The sequence below is a fragment of the Haliaeetus leucocephalus genome, unplaced genomic scaffold (assembly GCF_000737465.1).
Source record: "Haliaeetus leucocephalus isolate CR32 unplaced genomic scaffold, Haliaeetus_leucocephalus-4.0 Scaffold339, whole genome shotgun sequence".
Taxonomy (NCBI): Eukaryota; Metazoa; Chordata; class Aves; order Accipitriformes; family Accipitridae; genus Haliaeetus; species Haliaeetus leucocephalus.
In genome coordinates this window covers 22473731-22499290 of record NW_010972775.1, presented here as the reverse complement: position 1 = coordinate 22499290, position 25560 = coordinate 22473731, and the positions used below count along the sequence as shown (strand labels likewise).

General features: G+C 41.6%; 2 protein-coding genes across 5 annotated transcripts in view; one reads left to right on the top strand and one right to left on the bottom strand.

The window, feature by feature from the left end:
* The first annotated feature begins 1745 nt into the window (after positions 1 to 1745).
* On the top strand, positions 1746 to 8051 carry CALML4 (calmodulin-like 4). Its single transcript, XM_010572318.1, has 4 exons — positions 1746 to 1785; positions 3289 to 3429; positions 4098 to 4286; positions 7954 to 8051. The coding sequence occupies exons 1-4, from the start codon at positions 1746 to 1748 to the stop codon at positions 8049 to 8051; spliced, it is 468 nt and encodes a 155-aa protein (XP_010570620.1).
* Positions 8052 to 11285: 3234 nt separating this feature from the next.
* The window catches only part of PIAS1 (protein inhibitor of activated STAT, 1), a 63049-nt gene continuing 48774 nt past the window's right edge, over positions 11286 to 25560 (bottom strand). Inside the window, exons 9-14 of one of the 4 annotated variants that reach the window (XM_010572118.1) lie at positions 20682 to 20842; positions 18713 to 18843; positions 18216 to 18393; positions 16894 to 17036; positions 16534 to 16571; positions 11286 to 15467 (exon numbers count right to left, since the gene is read on the bottom strand). In XM_010572118.1, the coding sequence (XP_010570420.1) occupies positions 15441 to 15467; positions 16534 to 16571; positions 16894 to 17036; positions 18216 to 18393; positions 18713 to 18843; positions 20682 to 20842 (678 nt within the window). In that variant the 3' untranslated portion in view covers positions 11286 to 15440. Of the gene's footprint in view, positions 16572 to 16893; positions 17037 to 18215; positions 18394 to 18712; positions 18844 to 20681; positions 20843 to 25560 lie in introns of all 4 variants that reach the window. The other 3 variants (XM_010572116.1, XM_010572117.1, XR_774643.1) reach the window with 3 other exon arrangements.

Below are 25560 nucleotides of genomic sequence, written 5' to 3'. Positions count from 1 at the left end.
CGAACGCAGCCCAAAAAGAGCATCAGGCAGGGGGGTGAGCTCCAGCATCGGCCCGGTTCTCATGGGGTCCCGCTCACCACTTCTCCAGCCTCAGGTGATGGAGCTGAGCTCCTGCAACGCGAGCTGCATCCCTGTGATGGTTTATGTCTATAAAACTTGTATTAGAGCCCTGTGTGACAGAATCCAAGTGGTAGAAGAAAAAAAGCTATTAGCGAAACATACTGAATAAAAAATATTTGGTAAAAGTTGTGACTTGCATTGCTTCTTGAAGCAGCTCTGTTCTTTGAATGGAGAATCTTTATCCCATGAGATTTAAGGACCCTGAATGTGTCATTGTAACAGAGCAGGGTCTACCCTGGGAAGGGTCTGGTCCATGCTACAGTGGTCACTACAGCCACTAAATATTTTGTTCTTGGGCCTGGACCTCCACCACCACCTGGCATCAGGTACTTCATCCCCCTGCTCACGTGCTAGCCCTGCCTGCACAACCGCTGGGTTTCTTTTCTTCAAGCACCAGCGGATCCGGAGGAGGAAAGCATCGCCCATCCCGCACCCAGCAAAGCTGCTGGCTCAACTTTTTTTTGTAGGGGACAGGATGGGACAAAATTGTAGATTCATGTCTAATACTTGCTTTTCAATGTCTTGAATGTCAACTGAGTGGCAGAAGCCCTAGTGCTGGAAGGGACCAGAAGATGTGAGCAAACACGGCTGTTTGTCTGAGCTAGTTCACAACAGCTGGAGGCTCTGCCTCCCCCACGCACCCAGCGTTAAACCCCAGAAGCTCTCCAGCATGCTGCAGCCCTCCCTCTCCCTCAGCATCATTTCCTCAGCATCCCCCTTCCGAGTCCCTCCTGAGGGCTGCAACAAGACTTGGCAGTCCTAGAGGCCATTTGCTCCCAAGCAGATTAGCTAAATAAATGCTAATAAATAAAAACTAAGACAATGGGGAGCTTTTTAAACTATCTCAAAAATCCCTTCTCCTCTCAGCCTGTCTGCAATGTCCCAGCTCCTCCATGCTTGCACAGGGCGTATCTAAAACCCACTTCCCCTGCAAACCCTCCAGGCAGCGCACAGCCACATGGCCAGGGATGCCCAATGCCCTGCACTGAGCTCAGCAAAGCCTGAATTAACTCCTTCTGCTGCCCGCCAGCAAAACCCCTCCAGAAGTGAACTGCAAAGCTGTAAATGCCCCCGCGCCCTTCCCCAGCCACCTCACCAAGGCTGGGTTTGTCTCCCAGCAGCTAAGCTTAGTGCAAGGTGTGCAGCTCTTTGAGATTATCAAACCTTTTGTGTTTAACCAGCCTGATCCCAAACACCCTTAAACCCCAATCGAGGGAAGCTCTTGCCCCACTCCTCCTGACAGCATCGCTGCTCGGGGTCCCGTCCGGAGTCCCAAGGTTTTGGGGAGGCTGGGGAGAGCCCCCTTCTCTCCAGCAGCATGCGAACAGGAGCTGGGCTGGCAGCAGGATCCAGCCCCAGCAGGGATCAGGTCTCGTAGTCATAGCAGCAGGGTATTTATTACAGCCCGGCCGTACTCCACCCGGGGGCTGGTGGACTTTAGCCCTTAATCGAATAGAAAAGTAGCTGCAGCCACCTCGGATCCCCACGGGCAGCATAAAACACAAGGAGGGCCCCCAAAATAATGGTGAGTGAAGCGTTTCAGCTGATACAAACTGCTGACCCCTCCTCATCCCATCCAGATTTTAAAGCTGTGTTGGTTTTTTTTTTCTCATCTCCTCTGCTTCATGCTACAGGCAAAATTTCTGTCCCAGGATCAAATTAATGGTATGTACAGTTTTATTCTGGTTTTTATTAGCAAGATCAGCTTAACAAATTTATATTTATATATATTATATATATATGTAAAAAATGGCATTTCCCCCCAGAGTGTCTCTGTCTGGGCTTGTGCTCCCCCACTTGTCCTCCTCCCAGCTCTTGAGGGGATCTGCTTGCTCTGAAACCAGAGAAATCTCCCAGATTTTGTTAAAACAGTGCTGGGCACAGGCAGGGCGCTGAAACCACCCGCAGACCCACACGCTGGATTGCATCAAGACCAGAAGTTAACCAGCAACCTCCCAACCCCATAAACACGTCAGCCCTGGCCAAGCTAGCAGGGACCAGAAGTTTCAGGTGATCATTTGCGGTAGTGGAGGTTTCATGTATGACAGGAGTAAAGGTGAAGGAGGAAGAGGAGGAAGACGGTGCAGGAAGTACAAATTCTCATTGCGAGACACCAGGGCTGTCCCTGGGAAAGGGGACCCCTGCCTCAGACTCGAACAAGGAAGGGTTTGCTACGGGAATGGCAGAAGAAAGCTGAAATAAGAGTATTATTGCAAATCTGTTAATCTGCAGCGCCCTCGGGCTCAGCAGGATTGCTGCAGGGGAGGAGGCGGCCGGGGCAGGGGGAGGCCACAGCACCCACGGGGCCCTGGCACCCCACACTCACGCCTGCAAGAAGGTCTAGGGACAGAGAGGATGAGGAGGGTGGTAGAGGGTGAATGCACCAAAACAGGCTGATTTTTTATTTCCCTGGCTGCTCTGCAGACAGGACTGTCCCCATGCAGCACAACTTGCCCGTTAGCGTTGAGCGTGACGAGGAGGGAGCAGAGTGGGAAGGGAGGATGAGAGACGGCAGCCTTATCTAGGTCAGCTGCAAGCCTTATTTATTTATTTGAAAACTGCGAAGCCAGTGTTTGAGGGGGAAGGGGAGAGGGTGAGCAGGCAGGCGAGGACCGCGGGGAGAAGCGAGGGAGGGAGATGCTGCAGTGGGATGGCGGCAGGGCGAGCAGGGACGCTCTGCTAGACTGACGCAGCTGGCAGCACTCAGACTGTCAAATGCGGCATTATCAGTTCTTTTGTCTTTTATTAAAATCCAGCCGGTGGCAGGCCGAGGCAGGGGCAAGTGCCAGACTCAACCAGCATCCTCCACTGCTCCTTAAGGCTCATTCCTTTAGCATCCTCTCCTACCCTTCATGAAGGCAGAGAAAAGTACTTAACAGTATTCTACGTATTTGGAAGCCTGACTCCACTTTCAGACTTGCTTCATTAGGCTGAAGGACCCCAATTAGCTCAGCTATTCACAAGCCTGGATTTTAATTGCCCTTGGCACTTTACCCGGGGTCCTCCCCCACTGCCCATCATCCTCCTTGAAACAAGACACCCCAAACCAGACACAATATCCCTGCTGGAACCCTACCAACGCCGCCCGATCGGGCAACGGGAGAAGAAACGTCACTGGCAGTTCGATGTAATCTTACATGGCATAACAGAGTTTTGGTTTTTAATTAGAGTTCAAGGAATGTTTTTCCCTGTACGACAAGAAACAAAAAGGCAAGATAAAAGCCTCTGACCTGATGGCAGTGATGCGGTGCCTGGGAGCCAGCCCGACGCCAGGAGAGGTGCAGAGACACCTGCACTTCCACAAGATTGGTAAGCAAAGCGCAGCGGTTGCATATGAATAAAACACAGTGGATTACGGTTGGAGAAATTCAACTTTTCTGTGGTCAGAAAACTACATGCAAAAACAAGGAGGCTTCCTGGAGCCCCAGAGATAATATTCACTCAATAGATACTCAAACAGGCCAGGCAATGGAGCATAACCAAGAGCAGTCACAAAAACCTAGTCTGATGTGCTAGATGATGAACAAAGTCAATCCAGCATACGGATTAAAATAGTGCCATTAAAAAAGAAAAGCTTCAAGAGCAGTGGGAGGCATACATATTGATTACGGATTTTGAGGCTGGGAAACTGCCCAGTCCAATCAGCAGAAGTAGAAAAGCACAAAAAGATATTAATCTGCAGATTCGTCTAAATAAATTCAAAGCACAGCACAGAGACCAAAGAAGAATCACCAGATAAAGTGGGCTGGGCTAAAAATTCTGGATACGAGGTTTCAGAGCACAAGCCTAGCAAAGCTATAAATGGGTTTTCGGGCAGGAGAAAGCCCCCAGGAGTGGATCCACCCTGGTCCAGACCAGAGTCAGGCAAAAGGGAAAAGGTGCCCCAGGAAGGTGAACTGGGGGGGGGGGGATGCTTACGTTTAGATGCAGACTACAAAACTGAGCCATTCCTAAAGAATCTGCTCTTATTTTTCCAGACAGAAATGCAGAGCTGGATTTCTCCACTTTCCTGAATATAATGTACAGGCAAATGAAGCAAGAGGAACCTGAGAAGGAAATCCTCACGGCCTTGTCCATGATAGACAGGCAGAAAAGAGGCGTTATCTCAGTTTCGGAGCTGAGAGCCAAACTTACAAGACTAGGAGAAAAGCTTTCCGAGGAAGAAGGTATTCTGCAATTCAAAGATGTATCAAATGTTCCCCATCTTCTTATATCCTTCCTGGTTTTCCTCTGTAGTCAAACCTGGGATCGGGCACTTCCAGCTGGGAAGCCAGGAAGGTCCTGGGCCAGCAGGACATAGCACTGGTGACCCTCGGGGGGAGGGAGGAGAAGGGATGGCCTCCCCATCACGCCCAAGACGTGCAGTGCACCAGGGCATTGCAACTTGCTGTCGTGTCCCCCGTCCACCCCACCGGCGCCGGTCTCTTCCCCACGACAGCCGTACCACGAGCTTGTGCTGCGGTTTACACCACTTTGCCCACGTAAACGAGAGCCCCCAGCTGAACCCAGACAGGCGCTCAGAGCAGGCAGCACTCCCAAGCCGAGCCGAGCGCGTTAGCAACGTCAGCTCGCTGCAGCTAATTCAACTCACATGACGGCAAAGTCTCCTCGCCCTTGTCAGCCTTTGCCCACGCCACGATCGCTAAGCAGAGATTCTGTGCCTTGCAGAAGAGGTAAGCCAGCTGCCCGTTAACCAAGAGACCTTTTCCCTTTCTCAGGTTGTTTCCTGAACGATGATTTTTTTTACCCTGAGATGCTTCGCTGTATTTATAAAGCAAGTGCCTGTCCCACGAAGGGCCCTGGGAGAGCGTCTGCCCCCCCAGCTGCAGGGATGCTCTAAGGACCACACAGGGCACTGGCAGTCTCCCAAGAGCAATGTGAGCTCTGCAGCCAGCACAATTTGGAAGAGAGAGGGGAACTTTTTAATTTCTTTTAAAAAAATAAAAAATAATTAAAAAAAAAGTCCTCCTTGTCAGAAATTTGACCCCAAGGGGCACAACAGGAGGGAATTTCCAGGAAGCTGAAAGTGATCAAAACCTTTTAGACAGCTGATTTTGCTGTAGGCATTTTATGTATGTCTATAAACTTTTAAAATGCATCCACCACTTTTCCAGCCTTCACAGGCTACAGGAGCAGGCCCAGGCCTGCAGAAAGGCAGGGCAGTGCTCTGCACACCCCTCCGCCCCTCAGTCCTGGGGACCGGCTGTCCTGTCCCCTCCTTGCTCCAAACCACACCACCTTTGGCTTCTTCTCCAGCTCTTGCAGAGCTTTCACCCCTCCAATGCCACTGCAGGGAGCAGGCTCTGGAGCTTTCAAAATTGCTCACTCTCTGCCAAAGACAGCATTAGAAAAACCCATCACCAGCTTGATACGGGCAAGGAATGAGTTTTACCAGGGTTATGGGGTTTGTACAGACTCCATTAAGCTCCTTGAGGGTATGAGAACTGTCCTTTCTACTGTTAAAAGTAGAATTTAGATTTAATCAGAGTAAGGTTGATCAGTGCAGTCTCCTCACCAGCTTCACCAATGATACACCAACAAGGCATTTCTTCTGAGTGTTTTCTTCATTTGTTTGCAGCTATTTACATCTGAAAACACTTTCAGAGCTATTATGAGAGCTGAACAAACAGTGAAGACATAGAGACATTAACCCTAATTAAAGGCATCCTAGCAAGAACCACTATTAAATAAAGATTTGGGAGGTGCAGGGGGATTTCCCATTACTTTGGCATATAGGCTGCACATCTACTCAAAACTTGTAACAAGGCACTATAGATCCTAATGTAGGAAGCGATGCTTCTTCTCAACAAGGAATTTCCCCTTTGGCTTGACACACTGAACTCCAGCTTGCTAAAGCTGCTATAAATATTTGATACCAGAACAGACTCAATTTCATTAGCATCTGCAATTGTTCAGTAACTACTGGCACGTACCTTCATTTACAGTGGCTCCAGAAAAGCCTTCATTTTAATTTAGCATACTTTTAGCAAATGAGAACCGACACATTTTTCTTCTGTGTTATTTTTAAATGTTCTGGAAAAAATTAATTATTTTTTGAATTTATGTTCTTAGAAGCATTTGATTACCATCAGGCTATTCTTTTTGAAAGGAGGATTAGATCTCTTGGAAAGAAAGTTGTTACTTACCTTACAGTAACAGCAGTTCTCACAACAGCCCCTCATTTACCCCATGCTGCAACCAAATCTTCCTGGCAGCAGCTCCCACAGGGGCTGCGCTTACCCCCTATATACACTGACACCTGCCTGCAAACAGGGGCAGAGGGGAAAACAGTGTCTCATCCAGTACTCCCACGAACAGCAGAGAGAGGAAACAGGTTATGCTGCTCATAGAGACCTTCCACAACAACTTACAGTAAAACAGCTTTTTTTGCCCTAAACCTTCCCCCCTCCCATGACCTTCCCCCTGGATTTCACAACTGGCAACTGCAAAGCTATTATTCTGTGCTCCAGTACGAGTACTCAGAGTCTTATTTAAACAACCACAGCTTGTTCAGCCTGAACAGCCGTTCTGGTAACCTCAGCCAAGTAGCTCACAAGAAAACACACAGACCAGCCTCCACCAACCTGCCCGCACCCATTTCAGAAAGGGAGAGCACTCGAGCAAGACCCTTGGTAGGTGACTCCAACCCATACTGGCATGAGATTATGGAGCATGACACCACGTATGATCCCTGTTTCAGTGGTCTATCAACAAGCTCTAAACACCTAGAAGGTGTCCCGCTAATTAATTATCAAATGATAAATGCAGGTGTACAACCCAACAGCTTCCTCTCCAACAGACTGCCTGCCCCATCCCTCCGCACAGCATCCAGCCGCGATCCTGTTCACACATCGCTGGCCCAAAGCAAAAGGGCAACCCACTTGTGAAACTGGACACGCGCCCCTCAACATTAGCAAGCATGCAAGCAAAAACCTCTTCTGGACTGTATTAGATACCTTATCAAAGGAAACTAACTGCTGCCTAAAACATTATCAAATAGAAGCTGCTGGGATTCTCTGATGTTTGTTTTAGCACCCACCCACTAGATATGTTACAGGTAAAGTAAACAAGCAAGGGAATTCACCTCCTCTCCTGTCATCCAAAGGAAGATGGCATCTAATCCCAGTAGCAGCTTCATTCAGCAACATTTAACTTTACTTTTCTATGTGTCATTTCTTAGTACTTCTATTTTACTGACATTATTTGACAGGAAAAACACCTTTTAATGGTTTAGCCTGTACAGAAGAGAGCATTTTAAGTTAGATAACTGCTATCACTGCCATGGCGTTCCCAAAGCTGAAATGAAAAGCATCACTACTGCCAGATGCCAACTGCACAGTTACCACATCTGCAGAAGTATTTTCAGTGAGAGCCTTAGAGCCCCAGCTGAGAAGGTATTCTTCACTTTCAAACACTAAAGGCCTGCCAATATTAACAAACAGCACACAAATCTACATAAAGTTGAGCACATAATCTGCATGAGCACTTAGTTTTGTCTAAATTGAACAGGGACAGGTTTGCTATTCAAGCCAAATAAGCCACTCCTACCAAGAGCAATGAAAAGCTGATTTGGACTAAATTTGTGAATCTTTTCCTTGTGGCAAAGAGATGGACATCTCTGCTCCAGAAAGTTACACAACAACATCAAAGTGCCAACTGATGCTAGTTTAAAACTATCATCTGGATGGCACCTCCAACTGATCCCAGAAGTTATTACTTCTAAGAAAAATTATTTGAAAACCCAAATCCTGCATTGCTCTTCTTTTGAAGATCATGACATCCCTAATATATATGCCACTCAGACTTACATTTTTCTTTTACTCTTTCTTTCAGTTGATGACCTGCTAAAAGATGCCAAAGTTGGACCAAATGGAACAATAAAATATGAAGAATTTGTCCGCATCATTTGTCTTCCTACAGTTGACTACTAAAATTCAAAACAAGAGATTTGATAAGAGCAGGACCTGCAATTTTTTTACTTCAGTTCTTCCTAGTTACTACCTGGACTCAGGAATCATCATTTGCCTTTACAAATCCTTATTTTGCCTTCATGATAGTGCTTACACTTACACAGGTTCCCACCCCATTTCTGGAGAAATGTTGTCACAAAATGTGAGCTGTTACTTAAATAAACTGAATGTAACATTCCCTTGTGTAACAGGTGTCGTGCTTAAAAAAACCCTCTTATTTTAAAAAGGCATTTAAGTCTACAGATTGCAGCATAAATGATAACTTGTAGTTAAGGTCTCATGGTGACTGTGTTCCAAGAAGTCAGCATCACTCATAACCATTTGCTGCTTCCACACGCCCAAGCCCAGGCACAGTTCTTTGTGTAGAAACACATGACCCGGGAAGCTTGATTATGTCACGACAGTGGTAAATTTAGTATAACTATGCACAGCTCCCCAGTATTCCTTGGATCCATGGTATGTTCTCAACCAGATGTTCCCCTGTCATGAAGTTGTCAAGTTAACAGCCCCACTTGCGGGGTGGCCACATCCCTGCTGACTATCCAGAGCAACAGGAGACAAACAGCCAGCAATTCTCCAACTCCCCCAGTTAGTGATGCTCACCGGCTGCAGAGGACAACTCCCAGTCTCCAAGCTCAGGAACAGTCTATGATCGCTGTCTCATTCCTCCCCTCACCTTTCACTCCTCCAACATACAAGATGTCTGTATTGTTGTACTTCTGTCACATTATTTATTAAGGTGCAGTATCTTGCAATGTCAAGTCTCTGTGCAGTTAAGTTGCCCCCGCATTTTGAGGCAACACACTGAAAATGCTGTGCTTGGTAAATGTATGTGTCACCAAGTTCTGGGCTAGCTGCCCAGAACACACTCCCAGAGACAGCCTGGCAGGGAAAAACAGAGGCCATGAAAATTCAGCTACTCTACAACAGGAAAAAAACACCCCATCTCCCTTGCCTTTAGACTGATTAAAATCAATGTGACCCACAGCAGTCGTTACTGATCTTCTTCCATCTATATCCTGGCAGCCTTAACTAAGGTCCTCAGACTGGTATGAAATTCAGGACAACATACAGCATATTCTCTCCGGAGTGCAGAGACCATCCTTGCACAGTCACAGCCTAAGCAGCAACCTGTGAAGTACGCTGGAAGAGCACAGGCTCCTGCCGTGGCTTCTACTCATGGGAGCCCCCTTCTCCTCCCTTCAGCTTCCCTTCCTTCCACCGATGCCTCTCCTTCCTTTTTTTAATTCTGAATCTTTATCACTGAAGCAACTAACTCACTCTTTGCTCAATTTATGAAATGACCAGCAATTAAATCATCACAGCCGTTTCAGACACAATGCATTTATCCCCTACTGAGGCACCCAGCACAGCCTGAACACCGCAACTAATGCTATCACCAAAACCATCACACATTGCTGCAACACTTGGAATCAGCCAGGACTGCAACTAGCACAAACTTGGTTATAAACTGAAAAAAAAAAGCACGAGCCAATCATAACTCTTCCAAATCAGTAACAGTGTCTCCAGAAGGGTAAAGCAGAGATTATTCTCATGGAATATTATTACATGGGGTAAAAAACCACAAAAGATTAAATGACATGCTAAATGCTACGCAAGAAATGGAAGCAGATCCAGGATGTATCTTTCAGACAAATGGCCGTTTTGTGCCCTACCGCTCCTGATGCAGAGCCAAGCTGCAGAGCCTGCTGTTCTCAGAAGACAGCAGTCCCCGACTAACCCAGTAAGCTCAGACTTGGATCCTGACATGCTAAGATACTAAGCAAAGGCCCTCTGAACAGCAAAGGATCATGATTCAAGGGGAAATAAACTTTGCTTGATGTAAAACTGACACACCTTGTCATGCCTGTCTACTACATCCCTCAGTTCTTATATTAGCTCTTCCTACTCTACAGACAGAAAACAAAACAAAAACCCCCTTGTTTCCGTGAAAATTAGTTACAAGCAGCTCAACACTCAGATAACACTCCAGAAAAACAGTATACAGTGAACTAAAGATAGGATTCACTAGAAAAACCAACAACAGGTTCCAAATATCAGCAGAAGATAGGATTTCCCTTGTAACTCTCTTCCCACTGTTCACAGCTAATCTCAGTGTTTGGACAAAAAACCCACCTACCTTGACGCTGAGCCTTTCCGCACTAGTGCCTGTTGGAGGTCTGCCCACAGCGTGGAGTTCAGTTTCTGCCCTCCGGAGCTGTTCCAGACCTTTGCTACAGAAGTACCAGCAATGAAGGCGAGCAAAAACCTCGGTTGCTTTGAGCATGAGCGTAATTAGCTTATGAAACAAGGAGTTCATTTAGAAGCATTTGTTTCCAATATGCATCAATAGCCAAATTACAAATGATCCAATACACAGCTTAATTCTTCCCTATTGACCAGAACAGTTGATTAACAAATCCTTTCAGCTGCAGACAATATAAAAGCTTGTATGTCATGGGGATTGATCAGCTCAAAATCACTTTGGATTACTCCAGAATGCATCTGTATCATAACAGGCGGTTACTACCCTCTCTGGGTGGGTAAACATTACCCAAATAAAAGCTAGCAAAAAGGAATTGCACTTCACACACTCACAAAACAAAGCAGCATTGGTAGAGCTCGGAGAGACAAGTGTGAGACACTCCATGCCACAAAACGTTTAGAAGCAAAAGCATTCCTGTTCAAAAGTGACCTTTGCAACTCTGAGTTCACAGAAAACACCCTCCTCGCCCCCCTTTTTTTCCCCCCAGGAAACACAACGTAACTGAATGCTTTTTATTACATCTAAAGATTTCTACATAAACAGGTAACATTCAATAGGTAAACCATTTTTTTTTCCAATGCATATAATAAATATTTTCACTTGGTACTTTTATACAAACTGACATTGGTCTACTATACATTTTTAAAAGCCATTTACTGGTTTGGCATGCCATATGGAAACTAAGAGAAAGTTTTAAGGCAATGAATGACAGATTTAAATTCATGGAATTAATGGTAATTTTAATATTCTGCTTATATACATTTTTCCCTTTGTTAATTAAAACAATTAACAGCAGCACTTTCGGGGACCACCAGCAATTTTCCCTTGTTAGAAATCTAAGCTCTGTTTAAAAAAACAAAAGAAAAGAAAAAAAAGAAAAAAAACAGTTACACTGACAAAACAAAATCCTTTCTATTTAAAATGTGCTTAAAAACCTGAAATGTTAAACTGCAACGAAGAATTAATTTTCAAAACATTCTCCTCACAGTCCTTAGCTCTGCACTGGGAGGCAGGTCCAAGAGAGTCCAATGAAAATCTATCAGTCACCTCGTCCTTGAAAGGCTTATTGAATACTTGCCATGGAGAGGAAGGGGCAAGCCTGGAGTTGTTGTCACATCTATCATTATGGAAGGACTACGAAGTTTTTAACGCATGGCATAGGTTACAGTTTAGCGTGGTTTTTCATCTTCTGAAGGATGCATCAAGTAATGCCCTCAAGAGCAATTCAAAGCCACTTCCACCCTGCTATTCAAACAGCTACGTGCTCACACCCGGGTGTGTATGTACATACGCACACACAGAGCTCTATACCTAACACAGACACACGTGCGCATGTGTGCACACCCCGCTCCTCTAGTGGAAGAACCCGAGGACAAGAGACTGCTAGTTTAAGGATCACAGAAACTCTGCAATCTGCAGCGGATGGAGCAGTACCGCAAGCCAGGCCACCCTGGGTTGCTTTACTGCACCTTTGACAATATGTGAACTAACAGAGATTGAGTTTTGGAGCGACATTTGCAGGGAACTTGTCGAGAACTCAGACTGAGACTTCTACCAAGCAATGTTAACTGTGGTCAGAGGCACAGAGAATTATCAACTATAAAGAACACCCTAGCATGAAACAGGAATACTCACACAGCATATGGGATTAATACCACAAAGGAGGACTTAAGAACATTTCTGTCCCTTCTTTGTAGAGCAATGAGGTTAAAAAATGACAACGGTGAACTGAACAGCCTTCCTCCCCTTCAGGGTAACTTCTGAGGAAATGGAAGACGTCATCAGCTGACCTCACTTTCCAAAAGCTAAGACAGGCATAAAGTTGCCAGATTCTGTGTTACCACACACTCGCCACATTTAAATTTATATGTGAATTAACAAGATTTTAATACCACTGTCAAAAGTGACATAAGCTGCTCTTCAGGTCATCTTTAACAATACAGTCAATGGAAATGTTGCCACAATCATCGGTAAAACAGCCACAAGCTCTCCCAAATTTCTCTTAGGTGTTTCAGAAGCTGGGGACACGCACGCTCCCAGTTACACTGATGGCAGTTGTACTCTAGATTTACAAATGGTATTATAGCAAAGCATATGCTCTGAAGTTACCAGGTTATTTTTCATGACTAAAATGTATGAGATATATTCCTAGTGTAGGTTTAATCACTTCAAAATCAGACTGAGTTTAAAAAATAAGTATTTCCCATTTTCTATCCTTTTATTTATTTTTTAACTGACATTTAATAAATTATAAAATTGGTGTATGGTGAAATATATATATCAGCCAGATATGTATGAAATACACATGCATGGGAAAAACTATTTAACTCACTTTTAACTCACACACACAGATCTATAAATACATATATACACACACATATACATATAAACACAAAACATTTGTTTTCAAAATTCAAGTCAACTATTTAGTGGCAGAGGGATGCTGTAAAAACACTAAAAACGATTTTGATGCCACATAATGTGAACCTTTCAAATAACCATACGACTGATCATACAGCAATACCTAATGCTACTTGGATTAAAGTTTTTTTTTTTCTTTTTTCCTTTTTTTTTTCTTTTTTTTTTCTTTTTTAATCAATGCAAGATTTTGAGACAACTTCATAGGCAAAAGGTGGCCCTTGTCAATGCTCAAAGCAACTAGCTGCAATCAACAGTTTTGGACATTAAAAATTCAGACAAGAATCTGCTAATTTTAGTATTCCTTAACACTCTTTCCTGATAAACCTGTTACCTGCACTTTCAACCAGTTATAAAAATATTTTTCACACCAGAGGAAATATTTACTCTCTCTGACATGGACTTTGGGACACAAGAGAATCACTTCCTTCCCTCCCCCTTCTCTTACTTTAAAGAATCTCCTGAAAAACTGCATTCCAGCTATTTACACATTTCACTCTTTAATAAGAACGGATCAGCCCAAATGACCCATCAGTTCTAAAAAAAGATTTTCCTATGTCATGCACAACTTCAAAAAAAAAGAGAGAGAGAGAGAGAGAGAGAAGAAACCAGGAAGTAAGTATGGCTCAAAGTTCAACATAAGTGTACTGAAAAACCAGGGAAATCAAAATAATTACAAGGCCAAAAAGAGAAAACTGAATTTTGAAACCCACTACCCTAAGAGACTTCAATAGGTAGCAATACATTTGAGCACATGGGCTACAGGATGGGGCTTTTTTATTGGGTCGGTTTTGGTTTAAGAGACTCACATTGAACATTAAATATTAATTCTGACAAATGTGAATTCAGGAGACACTGTACCAAGACCATTATCAGCTGCACAAACCATGCAATAGTGTGTTGGTATTTGTATTTTCTTCCTTTTGTTGACAAGTTCACTTTTAAGCAGAAATTTGATCTACTGCAGCTAAAAGTAGGTTTCTCCAGACAGAACAGGATAGGCCTCCACTCAATAGGCCATTTATACACGCATGGCTAATTTTAAAGCACAAGCAGTTCCACAAATTTAAAATTGAGACATGCTTAATATTTTGCTGATCAGGATCTTAAGTTATTTTAAAAGGATTTCATAGTAAGATCTTAGAAACAAAACCCTACAGTCCAATGTGTCAATGCTTTTATTTGGGGCTAGATTCTATAAAATTTGTCCTGTCCCACATAAGCACAGCCAAGTACTTTCCTCAGCCTGAGATTTTATTGAGTCTGGCCCTCAAGAATAATTGGTGCACTAATGAGCTTGCAACATGCTTGACTAAAGCATGGAATTAAAAAAAAAAAAATCGTTCGAATAGAGGGTCACATAGAACCAGAAATGACAAAAAAAATCCTGAAACACCAAACCCACTCCTGAAAGGCTCTGTCCTGCAAACAGAGGGGATGCAGTGGAACAGTTTGGGTAGGGTTTATTCCGCTTTAAGCATAATAATAAATTCTGCACTAAATATGGGATGGGGAATTAGATCCCACCACCAAAGGTAAATGTCTCCAAGAGGAGAAAACACCCGCTCAACAAGTTTGAACTTTAGAAGTTCAGCTCCTTTTCTTTTTATGTTACTGTGAAGAAAATAATGCCATTTGTGTCCAAACTATGGGGGAAAAAAAAAGTAACTCCATGACAAATGCACAGGTGTAAAATCTTCAGCATCCATAAAAATGAACTGAAGCTCCTTGTTTTTGTTAATTTTTTTTTGTTTTGTGGTTTTTTTTCTTATTTTTACCAGTGAGGCCATCTTAGGTTTATATACAAAAGTAAAACTGAAAATATACTTTTGTTCTCTGTACACATAAATTTTTTTCCCTAAAAAAGGAAAAAAACTTGTCTATGTTTCTAACATAAAGTAAAACCAAGCACAAAGATTTCCTCTGACGAGTTCATTTACTCCAAAAATCAGTCCAACGAAATAATGTCCGGTATGATACCAAAGATAGACGCCGTGTCCGTGCTGCTCCTACTTGCAACTGGATGACCATGATTCTCTCGCAGGCTGTTGGAGGAAACAAGACTGCTGTTACTGCCACTATTGCTACCATTTGTGGCTGGCAGAGAACTGCTTCCTCCTGCATTTAGCTGATCGAGAAACATCTGAGATGAAGTGTATGGGAAAAAACGAGAGTGTAAGAGTTCTTGATCATCTGATGCAGAAACTGCCGCAGCTGCAGCGGCAAGAAGGGATGTGTTGTAATGCTGGGGGGAAAAACAACATTTTCAAGTTACATTTCAGACATGATAGTTTTGATTCAGACCAGCACAAAAGACGGTATTTGTATGCTAAAGCTCTGACAGCTTCTGGATTTCACACCAGCCCGTCTACTCAACCTTTCTGTAAGGTAAGTGGACTGATGCAGTGAACTTCTACCTCTGCAGTCCCTGATTTCTGAAGCCAAAAGAAATTGGAAATACTAGTATTAGTAAGAGCAAACACTAGAAAGGCAACAGTATTGCAAGACACCCAAAACAGTAAGAAATGGTAAGAAGCAGCACTCTTTTACCTCTTCAAAAAATGCCTTGGTGGAAAAATTCCCCAAAATTCAAAGAAACATTTTGCCATCCCTCTCCTCCGCTCAAAAGTCACAGACCAACCACAGCTCGTGAAACTATGTGCTAATCACCGTTGGTGGAGGAAAGCATACTTCTGTGAAAAACGCATTTAGAAATAGCACGCTTAGTCCCATTAGATGGCAACAAGGGCTATCCCAAGTTATACTCTCTGCTGGGCAGCCCCTGAAAGGCAAGAACCTTAGCTATCAAGAATCAGATTTTAAATACAGTCTCTCTGTAGGGTGATTTTGCTCTTCATGTTTCTTTCCACTATGATGAAACATACATGCAGGCTATTCAGCCTTGTTCCCCAACATTTATGCACTGGTATAATTATGCTGTATCAGTGCAGCATCAGACTTCTGCACTACTTGTTTCAGAATAATTCTCATATGTATGTTTTACTGAATATCAAGATAGCTTTTCTGAATTCAAATTCTACAGTGCAGGCTCTGGTCTTAATTATGATATGAAAAGTATCCCTCTACATTTAGTGCAATTCTCCTACTTGAGATTGCAGAACAGACACGAAGGCACAAAGGACAGGTGAGCTACCCCAGCCCCCTTCTTTTTTTGGAGGCACAGGAGGAAAAGTGATCAAGTGGAAGGACTTGCCAACCCAGCCTCCTTTTGAGAATAACCTGCTTAGCTCCCAAAACTGGCGGAGCCAGCACTTATCTAGCCCATTTCAGTAAGTATTTACAGAAAGGCGGCAAATATGGTATGAACAGGCATGCAGCCTCAGAAAAACCAGAGAGCTGCCCCTGACTCTCTGAATTGTGTAAGGGACTGTCAAGAGTCCCAGTGGTGGGGCCCAGCACTGACACATGGCCAAAGTCAGACCTCTGATATGAAAAACTAAGGAGGTGGTTGGTGGACCTTCAGCCATGGCCAAGGGTCATTCCACAATACAACAGCGGCTGACTGAGCTTAACCCTCAGAAACTGAAATGTTTATCTTTTGTTAAGGCCTTATCCTACACCCATATTTAGACAATGCTTATGTTTGGTCACAGTTTCTATGTGTATAAAATAAAGCTGCAGCCTGCTTGCATTTACACCTACATCGTGCATCTGCTCCTTCCTTGCCTATACATCCATGCCAGCAAGTCCTTCTCTGAAAAGAGTATCTGCCATATGACTTGATTTTCCTTTACTTACCTGATTGTCTCCTGACAGGAAAGGGAAGAAATCTAAACCTGTAAAGAGCCAAAGAAAAAAAATTAAGCTTCTCAAAACAAAAAAGCACCTCCCCATTTTCCCACCATTTATTTTGAAATAAAACCAGCATAATACTGATGACACTTCAGATTCTCTTCACTACTGGAGCCTGCAAAACATCAGCCTTTTAAAACCTTAAGATATTAACCTAAATTTTCTTTTTTTTTTTTAAATACCATTTCATCCTCTGTGGATGCAAAATAATATTTTTCACTACTGGATTGTCAAACAACTGCACATTTGAATCCTTTTACAATAGTTATTATTGCTTGGAGAGCTGTACTTAGACCAGAAGCTCACCTTGCAAGTCATAAGGCATAGGTGTCATATGGAATGGGTGCCTGTAGTCTTGGATAAGTGATGTATTGATGTAGCTAGTGTCAACAGCAGGAAGGCTTGGTGTTCTTGACACAGGAGATGCTTGATGGGGTAAATTTAAAATGCTGGAAGAAACAAAGGCTTGTTACAAGCTTAAAATATAGTCTTGGCTTTAATGCTAAAAGAACAGCATTTGAATATTTCTATTGCTGTCCCACACAGGGTATGCCTATTTTCAGATTTAACACAAAGTCAACCTCTCAGTACACATTATAAACTTTGTGACAGATGTCCAACAACCCCCCCTACTAATTTCAAAGCTTCACTAGAAAGCATCACATCACTACAGCACCTCAATGAATCTTGTAGGGACTGGAAGGGGGGGAAGGGGGAGGGAGTGGAAGAGACATGAGCATCACACGTTCCCCAAGCTTTCTTCTCACAATGACATTTTATCAGAAGTTAACTCAGTCCAAGATAATTGAAGTTTAGCAAAATTAAAAGCAAAGGAATGTTCGGTCTCAAACAGCAGAAACTGATAACTCCCACTATAAATGGTACTGGGATCTCTGCTATAAATATGTTACAAATACTCCTAAGCCAGGGCAAGACAATCCTAAAGGTATATTGAACCCCCCAAAAACACATACAAATCTGTATAACAACACAACATTTATACTCTACAAGATCATTAGCAATGGAAGACAGCCAAAAAGGTCTTGAAGAGTTTTAAGTGATCACTGAGTCATTTACATTACTGTAGTAGTAATCACTTCAACAACAGGATCCCTTCAGTTTAGCCTCAGTTTTCATCCCTACATGTTTATGTAACCAGGGTGTTATTAACAGCTTGCCTGCTTAGGTGTAATCAGGTTATTCTGGCATTGTGTATTACTATGCTACTGGCAGTAATCACCGGCAAAACCCACACACTCCCATACCACACCCATGTTTCTCGTTGCTCTCTCTCTCCGTATGTGCTGCTTTTATATTTCTCTATGGAAGAAAAACATTTCCAGATTGGCAAAAAACATACTTGTAAGCCACAACCTTTTGTGCCGTTCTATACTCATTTTCACAAATGCAATTGAAAAACTGTATCGTGTTACACACTTAACAACTCAAAGTTGTTATTCCAATCTTCTCAGGCCTTGTGACCCAAGATCAAATCCATTTGCTATAAGCTACTAAATCAGGATATAATCCAAATACAGAACTTCTAGATACAATTTCTTTTGAAATTTGTTACTACTCTCCATCGTGAGTATATTCTCTCTGCATTGGCCTGCATATTTTATTCTCACCCCTTATTGTTTAACGGTGATGCTGGAGATATGGAAGGACAGCTTCTCTTTGCAGATGGTTCTTCCTCCTCTTCATCTGATGAGCTATCAATGGTTAAATCAATCACTTCTACTTTCTTATTTTTATTTGACTGTTGGTGAGAAGACACCTGATGCTCCAAGGAAGAGCTTATGCATCCTATACAAAGGAAGTCAACATTATAAGCTGTAGCTTACAACAACACTACAATCATCGTAACATCACAGCTTATTATATGCCTTCACAAATAAAGCTTACAACTTAGAATAAAAGACAACAAAATTACATAACACTGATAAAAACTTAAAAGTACCATCAGCCCCAAACAGGTATTACTCAAGTAATCTTTCTCACAAATGATCATTAAAAGCTACAAACATACATGTAAAAATGAGCATTTTGAAAAGTTAAAGGAACATCAATATTTAACAGTTCAACAGTATGACATTGAGTTCATACACCCCAAAACATGACTTACCATCAACTCCATTGTAAGATGCAGTTACTTCCTGTACTTCCTTCTTCGATCTCATAGGAGCCCACGATCCATCCTCCTTAAACTGAATTTCATCACAATCTGTACAATACTTCAGGATTTCCATGAACAACCTGTCAATCAAAAACATCTAATATCAGTCCTCAGAAAGAGCTTAACTCCTTTTTCTTCCTCCAATATCTTTACTAGTGAGTGTAAGTTTGAATTAGTGTTTAAAAAGTCGAAAGCTTTCATTGTTCTACCCTTCTCTCATCTGCTTCCTTGATAAAAAGGAGCCACTGAAAATTTTAAAACATTATCTAAAATAAAAATCTGCACATCCACTTAAAAGAACTACAAGAGCAGAATCCTGCAGAGCTCATGACACAGAACTCTCCATTTCCCAAAGCAAAGGAAGAATGTAAACTAGCATTAAAAAAAAAAACCTCCTCCTTACCCATATTTATCTTTGACAATATTTAACTGAGGAAGCCCATATCTTAAAGGAGTCTATATAACTGAGTATTTAAGGATTAGTATTTCCTGAAACCTCTTTATAAGTAAGAGCTTCCTAACAAAAGCTGAGCATGGGAATCTAAACTTGCAGCCTCTTCTCCTAGCTGCATCTTCTAAAACTTTTAGGATCCTGGCACCACATCACTCCCAGTGGGAATTCCAGCTTTTGACCAAGACTATTCATGTGGTTCTGCGTAGGAAAGAGCTTTGGTTTAATTAGTGAGAAAGTTCACTCCTTCCCAGATTGAAACATTTTCTAGAAAGAACCTTCTCTTTGGGATGCTATAATTATATCACCTAATCTTCAACATCCACACCTGGCAACACAAGAAGAAATAAAGAAAACGGGCTGTTTTAATTACTACTACTCTTAGTCTACTATTTTAGGCTGGAACCCAGAACAAGGAACCCCACAGTTCTTTGATCCAAAGCAGAGGACCTATAAATCTCAGGGTCTGTGAATCCTAAGCAGCATGTGTGAGCCCCGAGTGTCTCTTCAAGAGCTTTTTGCAAGGCCTTAAAGGGGATCCCAAGCAACCTTATGCTCCACTGGGAGGTCACCAAAACGAAGCACGTACTCACTGAAAAGACTCAATCATTTGTGAGGTGGTTTTATGGGGTTCTATTTGTTGTGGGGGTTTTGTTTGTTTGTTTGGGCATTTTTTTTTGTTTGTTTGGTTGTTAGGGGGTTTTGTGGGTTTGGGTTTTTTGTTTGGGTTTTTTTTGTTTGTTTGGGGTTTTTTGGGGGGTTTTGGTTTTGGTTTTCTAGTAAAACATTCTGAGAGTATTCTCAGAAGTCTCTACTTGTTCTCTTCCTTTATCACACTTTGGAAAGAAGATTCTCATCTAAGGAATTAAAATGCAAACCCAGGAATAGATACTTGGCATTTCTTCATGGAAACCAATGCTAGATTTATTTTTTTTTAAATGTTTTACAGGTAGGCAGTACTAGGGAATCAATCTCTATGTCACTTTCTATGTATAGCAACTCCCCAAGTGTGAAATTGTACATGGAATTGTACATGCATTTGGGGTGGTGGCAGTTATTTATTTGATCTAACACGAATGTCTGCTATCAACCATGCCAGATTTGTGCAGTTGCTCCATTAAAAGAAAAGACAACGTGCTGTTTTCACCTTGCAATCCAAAAACAAAAACAAAAAACCCACAACCATCTTAGGCAGGATAGCTCAAAAATTTACCTAGGATTGGAAGGAATACCTTTCATTATTATTAACTTTAACAGTTTGATGACCACAATTATTCCAGAATACTGAATGAAGAGGTACCTGGTTAGTAATTCTTCACCAACAGCAAGGAAATGAAAGGACGTGGTAACTTAAAACAAGTCACAGCCAAATAACCAAGATTTCAGAGCACTGTATTCTGTGCAGCACAGGAACGGTAAGCACAGAGTGTAAGGTACATCCTTCATTTTGATTCAAGTTTTACTTACCCATCAATAATAAGATGTTCATAGGGAGCCTTCTTGTCACAGACAGGGCAAACCCAGGTTGGTTTCTTTTCGTTCATTTGAATATACAGAGTGGCATCAAAACATTGCAGGTGTGAACAAGTCAGGGCCCTACATGGTATAGTTAGCCGCATTTTACCAAGCTTTAAGAGAAAAAAAACCCAACATTACATCATCTTGGTATTAAATTAACCAACAGGGCTTTTCTGTCTGAAAATAGACAGAGTCGGGTTGAGTTTTACTCCAGAAAGAACTCTCATAAATCCAAGTTTTGATTAAAATACGTGCCACATACACTGTTCCCTCCTTCCTGTAGGTTTGATTATCGCATAAAAGAAAAAGCTACTAAAAATCACATTTTTAACTACATTTGATCAAGGAGGCTGAAGACTACATCCTTCTATATTCCCATAACAAAATACAGAGTGCACTGAGCACCTGTAACATACCAGTGTCCTGGACGAACCACAAAAAAGAACTGTTCTTCATTAGTATTTTAAAAGCTGATGAACATGGGTCAGCCCTCTCCCATTCACTCACAGTTAAAGTGTGCATTCAAGCTGCTGTCCATAACTCAGTCATCAGGGCACTACCAGAACTACTTGTTTAACTTTAGTCACAGAAGAAAGCATACAGAAAATGCATTTGCAGGATTATGGATCATTTCCTGACATGCTTCTCTAACTCCACCATTTTCCATACGTTCTCCAAAGCACTGTCAGAAAGTGACTACTCACAAAGTAAGTCACACCTGTTAACTATTAAGAAACTATTTTATACTCCTCCTGCTGTGATAAACAGCACTGCTACATATACAGTTGTGAGCTAACCTGAAATTTCACTCCCTGTTTCTTGTGTAAAGTACAATTAGCTGACTATCCCCTATACTACCATCTTATCTTTTCAACACTAAAAAGGGCCTACAAATGTTAACAGAAGATGAGACAGGAGCAAATGAGTTCTAAAGTACGCTTTCTGATGGGGACTATCCTTTCCTTCGAGATTGTAGGAAGGCCGGGACAGCGAGATTTTGTAGGCCAGCACAAAGCTTCCACAAGTTTAATACAAAAAGCACAGTTGAGTGCTTAAGCTGAGCAGGTAACATAGGAGTGCTACACACAGTGAGTGTTCAGGCTAAATTGTGGAACAGGAATATCTTAGTTTGGATTAGGTAAATCAATGCTAACCCAGACCATAAAAACATTAACATATGATTTGATTACATTGAATGCAAAATTGATTAGACAATGAAAGGCATTTCATATTAACCTGAAATAAAAAAGTTTTCTCTCCTCAAAAAAACCAAGCAGTTGTTTTCTGGCAAAGTCCTTACACTGCAAATTTAGGAGGGGCTTTAACTGACCATACTAAGGGTAAAAAGTAGGAATGTCTGAAGAAGACTTTTCCCACATTAGAAAACAACAAAACAATTATTTATTAAGAACTATTTATACTGAGTATTTTGAAGTTATATATATTTGACTAAAACATGCACAATGACTTCATTTGAAAACCTTCAGCCAATTCTAGCAGTGAATAGTAGGAGGTACTGTTTTTAGTATGGCTTAAGCAAGCATCATGGTCATGCATACTGATTCTGAGCAATACAAGATGGGTGCCACAGGATGGCACTCAATCTCAGAATATCAGAAAACTAAAAAACGGTATCAAGAACAAAGGCTCTACTCACAGTCCACTACTTCCTCCATGATGCTATTTTTTTTTGCATCCCCCGTAAGCAGAAATCCTTCCACCCCATTCTCAGCAAATTCAGCTAGACTGCAGGATCTTGCTTATTCTTCTTCCCTCTGGCTCTCAGTCACTGTCACAAAACTCACCACCAGATGGGAGGAGAGCAGAGAACTCCCTGGGGAGTCTGCAGCTATGGTGGTGGAGAGCTCAGACAGCAGGAGGTGCTGTATGTGCCATGTGTTTGGCACCCCCTCCCCCAAAATCCATGACCAAGCACATTACTTCTATCATATAATCAACCCCCAACAAAGCAAGGCCCCCTGATCCATGTCTGTTATGAATTCTTATCTCCCAGATGGTAGGTCAATGGCTCATTTGTCTTTTGGGCACAATAAGAGTCTCCTTGCTCAGCGAGGATCAAGAGTAAGGGTACCAGAGATAAAACCTGGATGCTTCTATGTGATGCAACATAAAAATAAGGAAGGTCGAAGACACATGCTGCAGGAAGAACATAAATACCTGTCTCCTGAGTAAAAAAGCAGATTTAAACCAGAAACATTTTCACAAGGTTTTGGTATAAAAACTGTGGCCCTAATTTCTAAGTAGCAGTCTGATTTAACTGAAGCCATACACATGCAGATAGAATCAGCATACTCAGCGTTAACAAGTTGATGTCTCCTTTCTCATTTTTGGCATTGAACATCCTGTATCAGTTCTGCCATACTGGCCAAGCTGTGTCAGAACTGACAAAAGAAAAGGTCATAAAAGAAGAGATGCATCCCAACTTTTGAAAAACTCTGTTTTCCAACCCTGTTACTGTTTTGATTCTTGCCTGTCGGCAGCCAAAGAAACACTGCATTGATTTCTTTTACAAGAATACAAAACATTGCTATCCTTCCATGCTAAAAAATGCACCCAAAACAGGAGTTAAGGATTTGTAAACAAAGCTGGAAAACCTATGGTAAAATGCTATATTTGGAATTTTTGTTCAGTTAAATATTTGGTCCGGCTGCAGAGCCTGTGGATTTATTTATTTTTATTTCAAGGGAAAAAAAGAACACGAATTCAAGCGTCTTCCTGAAATACAGACTCAGTCCAGCCCCTTTGCCTGCTGTATCTTGGATAGATTCAGCCAATAGTTAAGGACAGCTTCTTTCTTCTCCATACTCCACGGTCTCAGAGGGAGAGCCGGCCTCTGTGCTAAAAAAAGCTCAGCAGTAATCCAAAACAAATTCAGAGGAAGCTGCCTCACTCTGCACTTTTTTGAGGGCAAAACAAAGGTTATAGAGTCTAAACCTGCCACCCCCATCTGGATATGCAATTCCATTTATTTTACTGAAGTATACGCACGAGAGAATCACACCCGTAACAAATGAGACGGGAGAGCAGCACCCTCACATTAACAGAGCTGAAGATGCGTCATTCTTTAATTTTTGGTTCTGCTGTTGGAGATCAAATCAGCACTTTCAATGTGTACTTTCAAAGCATAGACTGTCCATTCAAGCACTAGAAAATAACCACAAAATATTTACAAAAAAATCTTCCGTGAGCCAAATGCTTACAAATTAGCAAGTAAAAATATAGAGGCTGTAATAAAATTACATTCAGACCCAAGGACAGTCTGAATCATGCTAATAACCTTTCTATTCATCGGACAGGTTGAAACGTGCAGCCTCTGTCCCAACGATGGGATGGTACCCTTATCTCTGGTACCCTTACTCTTGATCCTTGCTGAGCAAGGAGAGTCTTTGCAATGATGGATTACTGCAAGAGCTACAGTGAAATCAGCACTGAATGAGGAACTTACTGGAAAAAAAGTCAAGTGTGTATGTTTTGTAGACATTATTAAAATGATACAGAGACAAATATGCTCAAAATAATCTGCTATAGACTTTAGTTTGTACATCTATCAGAAAAGTAGTAAATTTTAAAGAGGAAATACTGACAAAGGTAGGACTTCTGAAGAGCTACATCCTAATGTCTGATTGCTGTTTTGTTTTTACACCTGGCAGAACTCTGAGAAAGCAAAATAGAATTTGACATATTTAGGTATTAGCAAACTTGCAGTCCTAAAAGCAATATTGTAGAGGATATTTCTGCTCTAATACTAACTTATCTGAATTGCAGTCTTCAGGGAAAAAAATGCATCTAAAAGCAGGGGGAAAAATGCATCTAAAAGCACTGCAGAAAAACTTTTATCAGTAATGGAGGCAATCAAGACAAACAGAAATGTGCCAGAAAACTCCCACAGAATGATCTATAAAGCAACATAACTGCCTGAAGTGGCAGTTTTGACTAATCAAGTACAACTGAAGTAAAACTGTAATTCCAGAAGATGCATGAAGATTAATTTAAGGTAATGAATTAATACATAGGCACTTCTAAACTCTTACAGTCATTTAATTCCTGCTAAGGGATTACTATTTTTGTCTGTATAGGAAACTAATTTTAAGTGGTAAGAACATTGTGCATAAAAAAATGACAAAAAAACCAACAGGACTATCGTCGTGCTTTCTAGAATAACAAAGTACTAACAGCACAACAAAAATTCAACTATAACAACTCAGCAAAATAAGCTGCCAGGTGTGGACCCAAAATACTTCAGTGTTCCAAATCTGCAGCAGTTTCGATGTGACATGTAAGTTCATATTTTTGTAAGATTATAGGTTATGAGATTCTAAGTTTACAGATCTGGATTTTACTTTGTAAATGCAATCCCTGTATCCTTCTTGCAGATGAGTTTTATCCTCCTTATAAATGTGTTATTATTTAGTTAGCATCAATGTTGATTTGGAGAAAGTTTTAAGATTAAAGATCATGAAAATACCACATTTAAAGATTTACAATAACATAATACATACATTAAAAGTAACCACAATGTCAATTGTGCTTTTTACAAAGCAAAGCTTATATATATATAAAGTTTATCTTTACATTGGTAGAGTTTAAGAACACATTTAATAACTTAAGAAATAAGCTTCAATTTTGCAAGAATAAGACAGTTTTCTTCTTTAGGTTTCGAAAGTGAAAATTTCGTGTCAAGCTTGAACAGATTGAGCCAAACCAGGAAACAGACATATCCTTAATTTTGAAAAGAGGTTAAAAAGTTATACTGCAATAAAGATACTGTGTCAATCAATACAGAGAGCAAGTATTCTGAAGGTGCATG